Source organism: Amblyomma mixtum, chromosome 9 (genome assembly GCF_055824585.1).
Source record: "Amblyomma mixtum isolate Tamu chromosome 9, ASM5582458v1, whole genome shotgun sequence".
NCBI lineage: Eukaryota > Metazoa > Arthropoda > Arachnida > Ixodida > Ixodidae > Amblyomma > Amblyomma mixtum.
This window is the reverse complement of record NC_143020.1, coordinates 42,509,540-42,526,341: the sequence shown is the minus strand read 5'-3', so window position 1 is coordinate 42,526,341 and position 16,802 is coordinate 42,509,540. Positions and strand designations below refer to the sequence as shown.

The window sequence follows — 16,802 nt, the reverse complement described above, 5'->3', positions numbered from 1 at the left end:
ACTAGGTCAAGTTTCTCTTTACCTCACGGCCAATATTGCGCCATTTCTGCCCAACAGCACCCACTGAACTCCACACTGACGCCAGCGGCATCGACGTGGGTGCTGTGCTTATCCAACGTCATGAGGACAATCAAGACGTTGTCGCTTATGCAAGTCGCACCCTCAGCAAGTCGGAACGCAATTACATTGTAACAGAGCAAGACTGTCTCGCCATTGTTTTCGGCGTAGAACGGTTTCGTTCGTTACGTTTATGGAAGTGCTTTCACAGTCGTCACAAACCATCATTCTCTGTGCTGGCGCTTGTGAATCTACGCGACCCCTGCGGTCGGTTGGCCCGCTGGGCATTACGCCTCCAAGAGTTCAACTTCAAAGTGTCTTAGAAAAGTGGCCGTCAACACACCGACGTAGATTGCCTCTCGCGGCTACCGCTCACGGCTACTACTTCAGATGATGAAAACTTTGACGACTATCTTGCTGCCATTTCCCAAGAGTTTCCGGATCTTAGCACTTTCCAGGCCGAACAACGCAGCGATCAGAACTTGGCGCCGCTTTTTGCTGAAGCCGTTGACCCTACATCCGCAAGCCGTTTCTGCATTCGCGATGATTTACTCTATAGAACTAAATACTCGTCTGGAGGTGCGCGCTTTCTGCTCGTCGTTCCGGCTACTCTGTATTCCTCTGTTCTACACGCAATGCAGGAAGACGTCACGGCTGGACACTTGGTGTTTGCCAAATCTACTCCACCTACTCCACCGCCAAATCTACTCTATCGCATGCTTCAGAGCTACGTCGCCACCTGCGTGCAGTGTCAGCGGTTCAGCCTTCCCACAACTTCTTCGCCTGGACGCCTGCATTCTGTGGGACCTCCAAGCACATCATATGAACAAGTTGGCCTCGATCTTCTCGGCCCGTTTCCCCGCTCGTCTAACGGTACCGCTAGGTCATCGTGTGCGTTGATCACCTCACACGTTACTGCGAAACCGTCGCCTTACCTTGCGCCACCGCTGCTGAAGTCTCACTCTTTCTTCTTCATGCCGTCATCCGCCGGCATGGACGTCCTCGAGTTGTTATCAGTGACCGCGGTCGCCAGTTTACGGCAGAGTTTCTCGCAGAGCTTCTTCGTCTTCGTTCATGCCATTTTCGCCACTCGACGCCGTACCACCCCCAGACGAATGGACTGGTTGAACGTACTAATCGGACACTTACGAACATGCTTGCCATGTATGTCGATTCCCGCCATAAGAACTGGGACGACGTGCTTCCCTTCTTTACATACGCCTATAACACGTCGAGGCATGGAATAACTGGTTACAGCCCGTTCTTCCTTCTTTATGCCCGTCCGCCTCGAAGCTTTATCAACAGCATCTTACCTTTGTGTCTCGACACCGAGCCTTTTGTCGCAAACTCTCTATATCGTGCTGTAGAAGCCCGTAGGATTGCCCGGATACACACCTTGGCATCGCAGGATCGCTTTAAACAGCGTTATGACCGCCGGCGCAAGGATGTCTGCTACCTGCCCGGCGACGTTGTATGGTTGTGGACGCTTCTACGCAAGCGTGGTTTATCACAAAAGCTGCTGTCCCACTACACAGGCCCGTTCGTCGTTCTTGCTTGCCTCAATGACCTGAACTATGTGGTCTCTCCCCAATCTACGCCTGGACGCCGCTCAAGGAAAACCCAAGTCGTGCATGTCGCACGGCTGAAGCCCTTCCACTCTCGGGACCCAGATTGATTGACCGGCCTAAGAGGACTTCGTTTGCGAACGGGGAAATGTCACGCGCTACACATGGGCCCTGAGGAACAACCAAGAAGTGTCCACGCAGGATGAAAAAGTGGAAGTTCGGTGTTTTGCCGCTGACGCGCCAGGCTCGGGTCGACCTGCCTATGTAAATAACCTTTGTGAATAGAGCCTGTAACAATATAACAAAATAGAGTCACTGTTAGGCCTTTTTTTGTAGTTTGAAAGGTATAATGCAAAACTTTTTAATCTAACATTGCGAAGTACAAGAGCTCTTCCAACTATATTTATAAAAATCACAGAGCTCTTTTAATCTTCGCTAAAGTCCGGCTTTAGTGAAAGGTTTTCGAAGTTCGCTTTTTTCGTAAACGTAAACGTAGTGCACAGTCTAGGATATGTGGCAACAAAAGCTGCAAGAAAAAAATTGCTGTGGTAACACTATAATGCGTGCCATTCTAATGCTCCATGGGGAAATGAAAACCAGGGCATCAAAATCGAGAGTAGGCTGTGACAGAGAAAGAGAGAGAATCGGAAATGTGGGAAACACAGAAGCTCTGCCTTGAGGGTGTAACGCGACAACATTAATGGGTCCCTAATCAGCCTGGGCCCTCTTTCCATATCACTTCACAGACATGTATACTGTTTCTTTTTGTTTGGAGAATATGATTTCATTTTTTTATTGGTTTTTTTCCTTTTTTGCTCAGAACAGCCAAGGTTCCCCTTGAACTTCGTCTGAAGAACGTGCCTCAGTAGTTTAGGGGTAGCGCTACCGAAGGGGCAGCGGTTCGAGTCCCAACTGGACTATTTTCCATTTCAGTGGAATTGCGTTTATTTCTTCATGGATACCACTTAAGTGAAGTGGAGGGACGTCCAGACCCTGTAGACTAATTAGGAATTGTGTAGTGGACTTGTAATTGCGACACTGTGTGATCGTTTTGGGGTGTTTGAATCACCCCCGCGTCATATGATTGTGACGTCACGGCTTTGTCGACCATTATGGACGTTCTCGCCAAAACGCGACGCCGGGTTTTCAGCTCTACCACGTTAACTTTACGCCAGCTTCACCTATTTGAGAAGTAGGTGAAGAATCGTTTTTCAGCTATCCATACATTGCACTCGCGGAAAGCGAGACAAAGGTGATCGCATCACAGTGGCAATGAAATATAAAAGCAAAGATTAGCTTCGAAAGTGCTTTTTTGATAGAAATACTTCATCGCAGCGGTGCCGGCGGTACTTTTATCGAGTCAGGTGAGTTTCTCTGCAGAGTTCGAAGGCCCTGTCAAGAGTAATAAAGAATTAAATACGGAGCAGTTCAAATATAGATTTTTGGATTTAAACTTTCGGTTTGTTTGTTTTTTTTTGGCTTTTTGGGGTTTAACGTACATAAGCAACTCAGGCTATGAGGGACGCCGTAGTGAAGAGCTTCGGGAATATTGACCACCTGGGGTTTTTTAACGTGCACTGACATCGCACAGTACTCGAGCCTCTCGAATTTCGTTTTCATCGAAATTCAGCCGCCGCGGTCGGCATCAAACCCGCGTCTTTAGGGTCAGTAGCCGAGCGTCGTAGCCACTGAGCCACCGCAGCGGGGGGGGGGTTAAACTTTAAAATAGACTGTTTGGCTCTGTCTGAAGCAAATCGCTGGAATGTTGCCGAATCCTTTGAAATACTGATTTCATGATTTTTCAGTGCATGGACCAAAATGCAGTTTTATTACGACAACCTATGGCACATAAGTGTTGAACTCTCTTATGAAAAAGTCATTTATGTATATAGACAAGGTAACATTATTAAATCGACAACACAGAATGTGAATAAAACCGTAAGCATTGGGAACTACTATTCCATGGCTCTACGGATCGTCGACGGCACATATCTTAAAGTAAGTGTTTCTACTCTGCAGCAAAAGACCAGTTTTCTTTGAATGAAATATGCGCCGTTTCATGTGTAGCGAGCGTTCAAATGTAAATTCAGATTCCTTTGCCGCCTTTGATGAATATCATGCCGGTCACTGGAAAAAATGGGCTGTTTTATTGTATTTGTTATTTATTTGAGCAAAAGAATCGAAGAAAAACGGAAACTAGAAATATAACTTTGGCAGGCATGATCTGCTCTAAAAACTACGGAATAGTTATCACTGTTAGAGCGAGAAATAAAATCGTAATTCAAACCTGTTCTCGACGTACTACCTGTGGATGCAGCAGTGTATAGTATACGTGGTTTTCCTTATCATCTGCGATGAATTTGTAATATTTATGAGCCACTTCGGTCCAAAGTGGCCGAGGAAAGAAGGGAAACGAATTTATTTGGACTTATAACATGAATAGCGGGGAGATCTGTTATTGGAACCTAAAATATTTCTGCACCATCCATGAGTACTTCGTTCCAGAACAGCTAGAGCAGTAAGGTGAGGCCGAAATGTTATCATTGAGAGGTAACATTAAAGTACATTTTATTGCTCATGTCATGCACATACGCCGTTATCACATCGCGAAAGGCATTGGGCTTTAGACGTGGTGGTGTCCATCGACCGCGAGATAGTCAGCCCTAAAGTTCACGCCAGTTTGAGGCGACGTCGAGAAAAACAAACTAGAAAGCAATAATCGGAGAGGTCAGAACGGAAGAGAGCGGGACAGGACCTCAGAATTTCTATGGTTACTACATTTGCACTCATGGAAGTGACTATATATTTCTGACAAGAATTATCAAAATGAAATTTCTTGTAGCTAGCCCAACGATGGCTATTATAGCGAAAGGAAAGCAGTATGCGGCCAAACGACTTGGAAGACAGGCTGTCAGAGCTGTCAAAATTGATAGGCGGAGCGTACGAAACATGAAGTGTAAAATAGAGGACGTGATAAAAGAAAAAACTGAAAGACCATCTAATTGTGATCAACCGAGAGAGTGAAGACAGTTAGGAACCTAATTTATAGGTTTAATTAACTACCAGACATTCAATATACAGGATACTAAGTGCACGTTAGCACACTCAGTGCGTTAGTGAAGATACAGTGCATTAGCAGACGTACATTTTGAATTCGTTAGAATCTTTGGAGGGAGACATCTTTTTGTCTCTCGACTTTCCCACTTACCTACCGTTCCGGGTGGAAGCTCAGAGGGGGCTCTTCCCTGTACCTAGCTTAGCATGTGTAATGGTTCCACCGATAGCGGCCGCCTTCCGGTATTTCCCTCTCTTGCCTCTAAGTCAAGAGAAGGTTTTGAGGTGGCAGGTCGCAGCTGGCTCGGCTGTGTGTCAAGCTCGGCTGGGGACTCTTTCAACTTGCCATTCACCAGGAGGCACTGTGTACCAAAGCCGGCTTTTCGTTCGAAATGGGATTGTTTGCTCTCTCATAAGAAACAAAGTAAAATGTTTAAATGTGAAAAAATTAGGCATGGACAAAAAGTAGGCACACATAACAAGAGGTCAAGGAAGGAATGTTTTTTAAACTTTATTCTACAGTAAAGGATATATTTCGCGTGGAAGTGATATTGGTGGCTTGTCTAGATGGAATAACAGCCCAATGAATCTCCTGGTGACGGTGATTCCTTAAGAAAGGTAATGAAAACATTGAAAGCATAGCTTGAAATAAGAAATCCTGTCACCCCCATCACATCACCCCCATGACGTCTGGGAAAGATGATTTAGTCCTAAAAATAGTGATGCTAAATTTCTTAGCAATTGTCGAAAATTACCTGCTATTCGTTTCCTGCAATACACTTAACGCGGTGTATGCTTAAAATTCTTGAACGCTTCACTTTATTAATCTGAGATGAAAGTTGCGCTAATAATTGTGCATGAGCACAAATTGAATGCATCCATCCGCTAATTTGTGTCGTATAAAAGTAGTTCAAGTTACTACTGACAGGAACTCTTACAACGTAGCTTTTTGGACTGAAGTGCGCTTTTTCCCCATTTATCAGTGACATGCACAGAATAGAACTAAGATGTGATACTAGTACGCTGCTAAATTCTGAGATCCCTTCGACGTTTCCTGTTAGATTCTTTGCACACAGACAAGCAGTCAATCGTGAGCAGTATTCAGAACAATTAGAAAAGCTTGAAAATGCAGTTACCGTCACTGCTGTGGCTCAATCACTTCGGGTATTTCTCGCGTCATGTGAAAATTTCACGCCTTTATGGCAGTAGCAGCAAAGTCGCAATGACGGTTGCAGCGGCAGCAAGGAAGGTTGCACTTCCCCGGCAAGGGACATTTCAGTTTCACCTCACATGCGCTATTTTTGAATGGCACAAAAATCACAAGTTTTGTTAAGTCGTGAATGGGAGGGTAATCACGTTTTTGAAATTATAAAAGCAACAATTGGTCATATTAGCTAGATGGGCTATAAGCTTCTGAAAAATAAAGAGGCTAAAGTAATAGGCAAAGGGTATGTAAAAAGCACAAGTTAACAAGCCAGCTGGTTCTCACATCTAAGCTGTATTCTGAATTAATTATGCCGCTGATAATGATACGCAAGAGCATTCTGTTCTCACTAAAAAGCCCTATTTTAAATATTGCTGGGGATTTTTAGCACAGCGACCTAACAGAAGCTGAGGACGTGACTTTACGGCTCCCATCGACGCCCCAGCGCGGTGATGCTCAGTTCGGCGCTCCCAGCTGATACCTTGGTGCCAGCTACACGATGCAACAGAGGATGAGAATAAAGTTGAGCGGCGCGTGCAGGAGAGGGGGGGGGGGGAGATTAAGGGCGGGCATGAAGGGTTCGGTCCGAGAAGCCTGCTATGTTGCACCTCTACTTTTGGCACTGTTGTTTAATCCCGCGATAACCCTGCAGTGGCGGCTCCGGACTGAGAAATGTCCGACTCCTGAAACCTATCGACCTAAGGATTCCTTCCGCTTGGTGCTACCTTGCGAACTCGGGGCGTTGCGGCAATTCAGCTTTCTCTTTCATCGTTCTGGCGCAAGAACCCGCTGTTACGGTTTGCCCAAGGGGAAGCCATCTTCCATGTGCACCGCGCCCAACTCGGACATTTCTCGGTTTAACCAACTACTCTCCAGCCTGTCTCCTGAGGTGGAGCAAAGGTCGCAGAGGTCATTTCTGGACCGTCAGCAGATGCCCCTTACCAGTGCCTCTAGCGCAGCATCTGGGAATGCACCATAGTGCCTGAGAGCGTCCGTCTTCAGCACCTACTCACCAGCCGAGAGCTTGGAGATCGCCGCCCCTCCCAGCTGCTCACTAGCATGCGGCCGCTTCTGGGAGAAAACACTGTCTACTCCAACGGTGCGCTGTGGAGGCAGCTTTTCCTTCAGAGCTTGTCGTTGTGAACCCGTCTTGACGTGACGTCGGCACGCGCCTTCGTCGCCTCATCCACAGCAAGCCACCCCTTTCCGTCGGTGGCGCTATTTCTTCTGTCACTCCCACTCGCATCCGCACGCTGATTCCGCTATGTCCGTAAGCTATTGTCCTAAAAGACATTCCTGGGGTTACGAAGCCCTGCAATATAGACCAGCCACTCAGACACAGCGTAACCCTTCACGTCGTTACCGTGGGCCATCTTTCGACGCATGACCACATCGTCTCTTCGGTGAGCGTCTGGCGATTGCTGAAAGGAAATTCGAGCACATGCTCCAGCTGGGTACAGTACGACCTTCGTCCAGCACTTGGGCTAAACCCTCCATCTGGTGGACAATGAAGAACCAGGAAACTAGCGGCTATTGCGGAGACTACCGGGCGCTCAACACTCACACTTCCGACAATAGCTATCCGCCTTCTCAAATCATAGATTTCACCCCCAACTTGAAAGGATGCAAGGTCTTTAAAAAACGGGACCTTGTAAAGGCGCATCACCAAATCCCCGTCAAGCCAGCCGATATTCCAAAGACGGCCATCACTACACCTTACACCACGCCTCCGGAAACTCTTTGCTCCCCTTCCACAATTTGCCCTGGTAATCAGTGCCAAGAAATGTATCTTCGTGTCTCGCTGGCTTGAGTTTCTCGGCCAGCATATCTCGGCGTTGAGAGTTCGTCCCTTGCCCCCCTCCCTGCCCACGACAAGGTTTTAAAACACTTCCCAATACCCAACATCATGTGCATGCTTCGAGAGTTCTTTGCCCTCTTGAGTTTCTCACGACACTTTATTCCGCACATCGCCGATCTTCAGCCACCCCGGACCGACCTACTTAGCACAACCAAGACACCTCATCCGCGCTTCCTTGGTCACCTGAGGCTGAATCTGCTATCACGGCTGCTAAGGAAGCCCCGTCTGATTTGGTCCTTCTCATTAATCCGAGAACTAACGCGCCCTTTCGCCTCATGGAGCATGCTTCGAGCGTGGCTCTCGGCGCTGTTCTCTAGCATCATATCGACTCCAAGTAGCACCCACTGGGCTTCTTCTCTCGAAAGCTCCAATCCGCTCAGACGCGCTAAAGAGTCTTTGGCTGTCAGTGGCAGGCCCTCTACTACACCATAAAGCACCTCCGAAATTTTTTGGAGGGACAGAAAATTTACGTTCTGTCGCACCTCCCTGTCGCGAAAGGGCCACATCGGACCTCACCGCAAGCCTTCCTGCTCCTCTCTGTGGTAAAATCTACAGCTTTGGTTGCACCTCTCCAAACTTCTTTGCCCACGGCTAGCAATCCACTATGTGAAACTCAATCACAGCTTTTGTCTTTTGCTCCAACCGGTCATGCAAATCAAAGTGCGGCGGAAGTATAATCTAAAGAGTGCGCGGCATGGAGGCTGAGATGCGAGCTCGAAAGTGAAGTGGGTCTCCGTTAGGCGTTGCTTCTCCGTCTTGCCCTCTGACGGAGGCAAAAAAAAATCTCCCTAAATCTACCCTCAAAGGCAGTATTTTTGCTCAGGTGGTCGCTGCAGCGGTCGACAAAATAGGGTCTAAGAAGGTTTTGCAGTGGAACTACCGGTCACTACTTTCCGGTTCAACAGGATTTGTTGTTCAACGAATAAATTGACTCCAGACTTAATTGTTTTTCAGGAAGCACGCATCACTATAGATTTAAGGTAAATATCAAAACATATCGCTCTTTCAGGCAAGATTGTTCGTCAAAAGGTGGTGGCCTGCTATTCGCATACTCAAATTGTTGCCACAGGGCAGCTTTTTCTTTAAATCTAACGAAGGGAGCGCGAAATTCAGGCTCTTGATCTGAATCTTCCTGCATATCAACCGCTCACTCCAGGTAAGGTACATTTTCCCACAAAAGTACTTGATATTCGGCCGCTATACTCGTTTTGTAGCGATAGCTACATTACGCCAGGCTTTCGTCTCTTCGGCGTCGCCACACTTTCAGCCTTATCCGCAATGTGACGTCACACCGCGGCCCTCGATTCTCCAGCAACTCGGCTTGTCGCGGTCGCCACGCGGCCATGCTCCTATATACGTTTAAAGCACTCAATTCTTCAGTTTGAATCTAGATAGCGCCACAGGTGCGCTCAGAACACAGCGCCATTCGGGTCCCGTAAGTCGCCGGCGTGTATGCCTCGACGCAGCAGTGGAAATGTCGCTGGTGGCTGCCGAATGTGTTCTTCCTACAATGATGTGAAAAGGCAGAGAAAATACGTGCTTTGTTGTGTATTGCAAGAATTGCGACAGAGAGTTAAAGTCGCGTGATGCGATTCTTTGCGAGCTTTACGGAACCGAACTGCAGAAGTCATGAGGCAGAACTTGCATGCAGTGCTCGAATCTTTTCTTTCGAGTGCCGTCCAACTGAAACAACATTCATAATTTCCAGCAAGGGTTAGGACCAGCGGCGGCACAAAACAGAACAACTTTTTTTGCGAAGCTTTTTCCCTCTGCTAGTATCGCAACTTCTCGCGTTGTGCTTATTATGTCGTCCTCTTCATTATACTTAATCTTTCGCAATGCTCAGTGAACGTTTTAGAAGTCCAAGAAAGATCGAGAGAGTGGCAGTGTTCTTCAACTAGCGGAAAGGTCGTAAGGAATGCAGGCAGCGACATGGAACCAGCTTCTAAGGACGCACAAAAGATGCGCCTCATTGTGTCGCAAAGAAAATTTACCTAGCACCGGCGTAGCAAACGCCGGTGAAGTGTCTGTCACAATAGCTCGTGTTCCGCGGCGACATTGTTTGCAGTCTCATATTTGTAGTGGTTAAAGGAACGGCGGGCTCTCCGAACGACATGATGCTCCCAGTGTTCTGAGTAGCGCGTGCTGGAGCTGCCTTGCCTTTTATGGCGCCAGGACGGCTATGATCACGGGAGTCACTGCATACCAGAAGCGCCTAAGGTAGCAGAGCGGATCATCTGAGGAAAATGCCTGCTATGGAGGTTTCTCGAGAATCGAATGCGGATACGAAATCTATGTGATTCCCAGTATATGACACGTTTTTCACTTTTTCTGTTTCTCGTTAAGAACCGCTCTCGAAGTTCTCCTGCAGAATGTTCCAGGCTTTTCGGGCTATTGTTTCACATTTACAATGGCTATCGAAGTCTAGAGAAGACTGCCAGTTTGTTTTCAGCAGGAGGCGGAAGCTGCGTGATGTGTGTTTTCTCTTTCGGGTCAGGATGCACTGCCCACTTCATAACAACTCCTTACCACCGCACCACAAAGCACAAGTGCCATCGATCTGCTCGAGGGCACTCCCAAGGGGCGATTAATTGATACAAGGAAATCGGTGGCAGAAGCCTAACATCGGGAGGGGCCTGGACTGTGCCGTGAAAGACGAAATTAAGGAAGTGAAGGAGGAAACGTAGAGTAAAAATCGCGCATTTTTTAGGCTATTTGTCAATGTGTTACCTGAGGTACGCAATACCTGGAACTTGTTGATATTTTAATCACGTTTATGCGCTGTCATGTGATTGAGTTTGAGAGTGACATGTGTCTAATGAGTGTATATTCTGTTATCATTTTCCAGCCCCTGTTCGATGACCACGAGGGACCGAAATTAGATTTTGAAAAACTTACAGGTAAGATGAGAAATTCTTCAAGCAATCACGGAGAGTGATGAACCAGGCGAACGCTTGTTTACTGCTAACAGTGTCTGAGTTCTGGCGTTTTAAAAGTTGGGGTTAACAGCACACCTCCCGAATACAGCGCAGATCATTTTCTGCTAGCTTACTCGAGGAAAAAGCGCGATGCATTTGGAAACGAGAACGGCAGTATTTTAGTCCTTTCAAACAAGCAGACTACAAAAACACAGCTATAGGAGATCCACCTGAGTCTGACAATCAAGCGCAGCGGCAAAAACACAGAAGAGAAAGCGGCGATAAAACGTGGTCGCCCTATACCGCGGCACTGCCCCCTTCAGGTTCGACCTTCTGCCTTATATTGCCTTTACCCCCCCTGTGTGTTTCGAAGCGAAACGCTTCACTACAGGGGTCGGAGCCGAGCTTCGCGTATGCCGTGCATCCGAATGGCGATTTAGGCGCATACGCGTAGCCGAGTGACGTCAGGCGCGGCGCAGGTGGCCGCAGCCGTCGCCACAGACGCGTCACTAATTAAAAAGAGACTGCGTCGAGGCTGGGAACCGAGCCAGGGCCTCTGGCATTTGAAGAAATGAACGGCGGCGCAACAAGAAGAACACAACAAGAGAGGGGACACCACATGCGCACACTACCAACTGTTTTATTGCATGGAAAGGAGGCATATTTATACAGCTCAGGCATGACACTAATCGCATTATCGCTCAGAACCCAACACGTGGAAAAGAAACAGCAACATCAGGATAAAAGAAAAAAAAGAAAAAACCCTTAACCTCTGCAGAAAAACTAAAAGATTTTGATAACAGAACTTTGAGCAAGTCATCTCGTAGCAAAAGCAGAGTCAAACAATCGTAGCAAAGGCAGAGTCAAACAAGAGAAGCAAAAGCAGTCAAAAAAAAAAAAAAAAAAAAAAAAAAATACAATCGTAGCAAAGGCAGAGTCAAATGTAATAAGCAAAAGCAGTCAGAACCCGAGAAACAACAAAACGGAAAGCAAAAAACAGTAACAAAGTTAACAACCCGCCTAAAACAAACAACAGACGGCCGCTAGAAATGCAGGGCTGAAAAGATGCACAGCACATGGCGTTACAAAAAACTGTCAAGAAAGGACACTTCATTTCTACGGAGGGATACTGAGGAGTCGCTAACACAAGTGCTTCCCTTCTTATTGATCATAAAGGCCTCAAGAATTTCGCGTGCCACCTGATCGCGACTCCTGCCGAGAATCCTTATTCCGTTAAGCACTGGCTCACACTTGCAATCTTTACAATGTAGGGGCAAATTCGACCCGCCTCCGTTTTCTAACGACTTTTCGTGTTCCCGTGTTCTGTCGTTAATGCAGCGACCTGTCTGGCCTATATAGACCCCCCCGCACGTCAGTGGGATTTCGTACACCACTCCGACGGCACAAGAAACGAAATGCTTGCCGTGCCGCTTTCCGCACATGGCTTTCTTCTCTTCGCTGATCCGCGAGCATAACCCGCTCAGCTTTCTTGGCGCAGAGAAAACGACAGGAACGTCGTACCGGCCAGCAACTTTCTTCAAGTTGTGCGCCACACGGTGTATATAAGGGACCACTTGTGGTCGCTTTGATCCCGGCTTAGCATGGAATTTCTTCTTCTTTCCTTTCATTTTTTGAAGGAGGGTCTCCGCTACGCTACAAACAACAGAACACGGGAAGCCAGCCATTTGAAGCCTTTCCATCTGATTGTTAAAGCTAGCCTCAGCCATGTGAGCACAGGACTTAAGCAATGCGGACTCGAGGCAAAGTGAAGCGATCGCCCTTTTTACTGTCTTAGAGTGCGCTGATCCGTACGGAAGAAGTTCCTTTTTTGCTCGTGGGGAATACATCCAACAAACACGTCCTTCTAAAAGCTTGATATTAATATCTAAAAACTGCAAGCTGTTGTTGTCAGGAAGTTCGTGAGTAAAAGCCAGCCCTTTTCCCTGTTGTCTGAAAACGGATAAGATTCTTTCCACTGTGCTGGGGAGCGTCAATGCAGAGTTAGTACTTTTTAGTATTACCAAGAAGTCGTCCACATATCTAAAAATTCGCAGGACTGGGCCACTGTCAAGGGAAGAAGCTAAAGCACGGTCAATAGTTGATAAAAATATATTACACAATGCAGGGGCGACACAGGAACCGATGCAGATGCCTCTTCTCTGCAAGTACATTTCAGTTTCAAAGGAAACAAACGTAGACCTTAGGTAAAATTCTAGAAGTGATAAAAAATTGTCAACACTTAGGCCAGCTGAGTTCTGAAATGCGATGGCCCCATTAGATTCAATGCACTCCCGTACGGATTTGAAAAGGTCACCATGAGGAACTGAGTAAAATAAATCTTCCACATCAACAGAAAACAAGTATCCAATAGAAGACTGGTCTTTTAAAAAGGCTGTCACATCTGCAGAATTCTTGGTAGCGAAGGGATCGTCTACATCCAGTCCTTTCAAATGCTTAAGCAGAAATTTGCTCACCTTTTGCTGCCAAGAATCCCGCTCACTAACAATAGATCTGAAAGGCATGTCTGGCTTATGGGTTTTCACCGTAAAAAAGACATCAAGAGACCCTTTCTTGCAGTCGCTGATTCCCTTGGCCAGCCCGGAAAGCTGCAACTGGTTGCACAACGAGATGGCTTTCGTTTTCACTCTACAGGCACTCTTCTTCACCTGAACAAAGTTCTTCAAAATGGCCTGCGTCGCCTTTTCTTTGAAAACGCCAGCCGGAACCACCGCGAAACCGCCTTCTTTGTCTGCTTGAAGAAGTCTTAGGTCGTTGTCCTTGAAGAACGACACGACGTGTCGCGTGCGCTCCTTTGGGTAGAGGTCCTTTTCATCATGCACCAACTCGCCCCTCAGGCCATTCTTCTGGCATTTGAAGCAGAGACGCTTCAGCTCGGCCACGAATGCTCAAGGTTGGAGCATGAATAAAGGCGCACCTAGTGAATGCATGGGTTTCATAAATAAAATTAAAAGAATAAAATAAAAATTAAAAAAGAAAAAAATGAAAACAATCAAAGATAAAAAGAAGATAACTAAAAATGAAATGAAAAAATATGTAATATAAATAAAAATCAATCCAACTCAGAAAAGGAAGGAAACAAAAACAAGATGGAAAAAATAAAATTTCATAAAATCGAAAATGAAAGTAAATAATAAGTAAAAAAACAAAAATAACAAGGTAAAAAACATTAAAAGTAAGGAAAGAAACAGAAATAAAGAATGAAAACAGAGAAATAAATTACGAAAGATAAAAATATATAGCTTTAAACGATAACATATTCAGTAATATTCTTAATCGAAAAACAGCACAAAATAAATAAGTAAATTGAAAAATTTCCTGTGCCTCTTGGTTTCTGTGGCTGTTGGATTCTGTCATATTTATAACGAGCCCCTCATTCCCCTTTCCTTGTTTGCTTAAAAGACAAACAGTGCGCCAGGAAACGCTTTCGCCTTGCACCACTTGAAAGAGCCAAAGTACCCCCTGAATTTTAACCGCGCCGATTTCCGTCTCCTCCGCCTCCGCCCAGGCAGTGTGCGGACGGCCAAACGCCTCCGCCGTTGTCGTGGTGCTCCCAGTGCATTGTGCGCGAACTGCGAGAGCCATGACGCCATACCAAGCGTAACTAAAACCTTTCGCTTGTATATCCAGGCTTAACCTGAGCTAAACCCCTGCCTAATTTTTTCTACGTACGTGAGCGTGACCGGGGGCCAAAGTGGACAGGAACAGTGCGGGGACACTCCCGGATTTGGGTGCACGTGGCTTGGCCAGGATGGGGCCTCCTCGGTGGCGCCTGCGAGGCGAGTTTGGGCGCGAAACCGCCTGGCCAGGCAAAAACGACCGGGCCACCTCGCCAAACCAGCGGCCTCATGGACGGCAAACCAGACGTTTGGGTCCTGTGCTCTATACGGCCTCTCTTTGTGTATCTGTACCGCAAAGTTAATTCAGTGTTCCTTGTTTGTTTCTTAAAGAATGCGTCTTCGTGTCTTCACTGTCCCTTTACTATCCGTCGTCGCAAGATTCGAGCCCCACATTTCACAACATAACGCCGAAACCTGGAACTGCGATCTCCACGACTTGGAGAACTTCTGAAAGCTGGAACCAGGCTGCGACGGTAACGGATAAAGGGCGTGACGCCACACTACCCATCTGACGCAATCATGCAGACAGCGAAAGAAAAGTGAACAGCGCGTCGACAGCAAAATACAAAGCTGATCAACGAGGCCACGGCTGCTCTGTGCACGACAACCATCGGAGCGCTGTGCTCCCTCACTGAAAGACAGGAGGGCAACAACTAACTGCTTAAGTTGAACGCCGAATTGGAAGATGCCGTGGCGAATGAAGACTTTGCTTCAAAGTTTGACACAGTCAAGCGGTACGAGGATGCAGCCAGGGGCATGCCTAGACAGCTCAAGGCGAAAGAAGCTGAATTCCTGAGAGCTCCCTGCTTATTGCCGAAAGAGGCGGCAGAACCACAACGGGGAAGCCAACATAGCGGCGGACAAGCTGCTCATCGCAGTGAAATCAAGGTGCCCACACAGAAGCTTCAACATGAAACTCAATGAGCTCGCCTGTGTTGCAGCTTTTGGGAACACTTTAGAGAATCCATTTATGAGAATAGAGAGCTCACCAAGGAAGAAGAGTTTCCTTACTTGACCAGCCTTCTGAGCCGAGCAGCGACGTCATCGGTAGCCGGATTACAGGCGACGACGGGGGAATGCTACGACAATGCAGTGAACATTCTGTCGGAGTGCTTGGGTGACACCCTACAGATTATCTGGGAGCACCTTACCCTGTTGAGGTCACTAATATCCGAGACATCACTGACGACGTGCGAAGCCTGCGGAAGCTCGTTGACCGTGTTCAATGCGATGTGCGCAGACTGAGTGGTCTTAAGGTGAGCTCGACCACCTATTCTCCCATAATGATAGACACTCTCATGAAGGCCCTACCTGCCGACATTTTCGTTCAATATTATAAACTGCTCGCAATACTCCGAATTTGTCGCATTCGGCTAGCGATGCTCAGGACAGTGAGGCTACATCTCTCACGGGCCCTGCAGACGAGGAGCTGAAGTAACTTCTGAATTTTTTGACAGCCGAAGATGAAAGCCTGGAAAAGGTTTCAATTGGCAGTAATAGAGAGAACAACCGAGGGACAGGAAAGCGAAAGGAACCAGTTGTCTCGCCTGGCAACGTCTGCTGTGCTGCACGCAACTTCACAAGTATGGAAACAGTGCTTTTTCTGTGGCTCACCTCCTCACAACGTTGCGGATTGCGACGATGAAGTAAATCGGACAAAAAAGATTGCAAAGGCTTAAAAGTGGCAACTGCTGCTTCCGATGTACATTGGGAGGACATCGAAAGGCCTGCCGGCGCCGACTGAAACGTGGAAAGTGTAGAGGTAGACATGTGTCACCGGCATGCGACCTGTACTGGAAACCGAGGAAACTATAGGAGACTGCAAGATGGGATATTAACAGCTTGCATGTCAGCAGCCGGAATTCCATCAACAATGACAGTCATCTGCAAAACTGGCAGCTCTGGGCTATTGGAGAAGGTTGGCGCCGTTACATTCGAGGCATCGTGGATGGCTGAGTAACCACATTTTTATCCGTGAGGATATCTCTAAATTTCAAGGCCTCAAAGAAAGGAGAAAGACCATTCTCCATCTTCGTACATTCCGGACATCCACATCAGGAACAGAAAAACGCCGCCTTGTAGAAGTCCGCCTTCGCAGCCAGTACAATGGCAAGGAATGCATTACAGAGGCTATTGAGGTTCCTTTCATCTGCAGCGAGAAAGTCTAGGCGGCTGTCGAAAAGCAGACAACCTTTCATTGCCGGGCTAACCAGCGGTACACGGAATTGGTCTTATTATTGGCGCTGAACAACTGTGGAAATTTATGACGGACAAAATTCAATGCTCTCAGCCAAACGCTGATTTGGTTGCCCTGGGTCGGCCTTCGGGTGGATGTTTCAGGGTCCGGTATGAGTGCATACATCAGCTGACAATTCAGCCAACTTCTGAGTTCTTAGGGTAAGCGCAGACCTTGAAAGCAGTTAAAGACTTGTAAAGGGCTCCTGGGACTAGGAAAGCATTGACATTACAGACCAAACCGAAGGGCCAAGTGAGGAAGGGGAAACGATT

The 16,802-nt window shown here is 47.2% G+C and overlaps 1 protein-coding gene across 1 annotated transcript in view; it reads left to right on the top strand.

Annotated features, from left to right (window-relative positions):
* LOC149328854 (uncharacterized) overlaps window positions 1-13,424 on the top strand; it is a 56,866-nt gene extending 43,442 nt beyond the window's left edge. Inside the window, exons 3-5 of the mRNA XM_089559112.1 lie at window positions 3,428-3,506; window positions 10,587-10,638; window positions 13,309-13,424. Coding sequence (XP_089415238.1) covers window positions 3,428-3,506; window positions 10,587-10,638; window positions 13,309-13,424 — 247 coding nt within the window. The remainder of the gene's footprint in view (window positions 1-3,427; window positions 3,507-10,586; window positions 10,639-13,308) is intronic.
* Window positions 13,425-16,802: the final 3,378 nt, after the last annotated feature.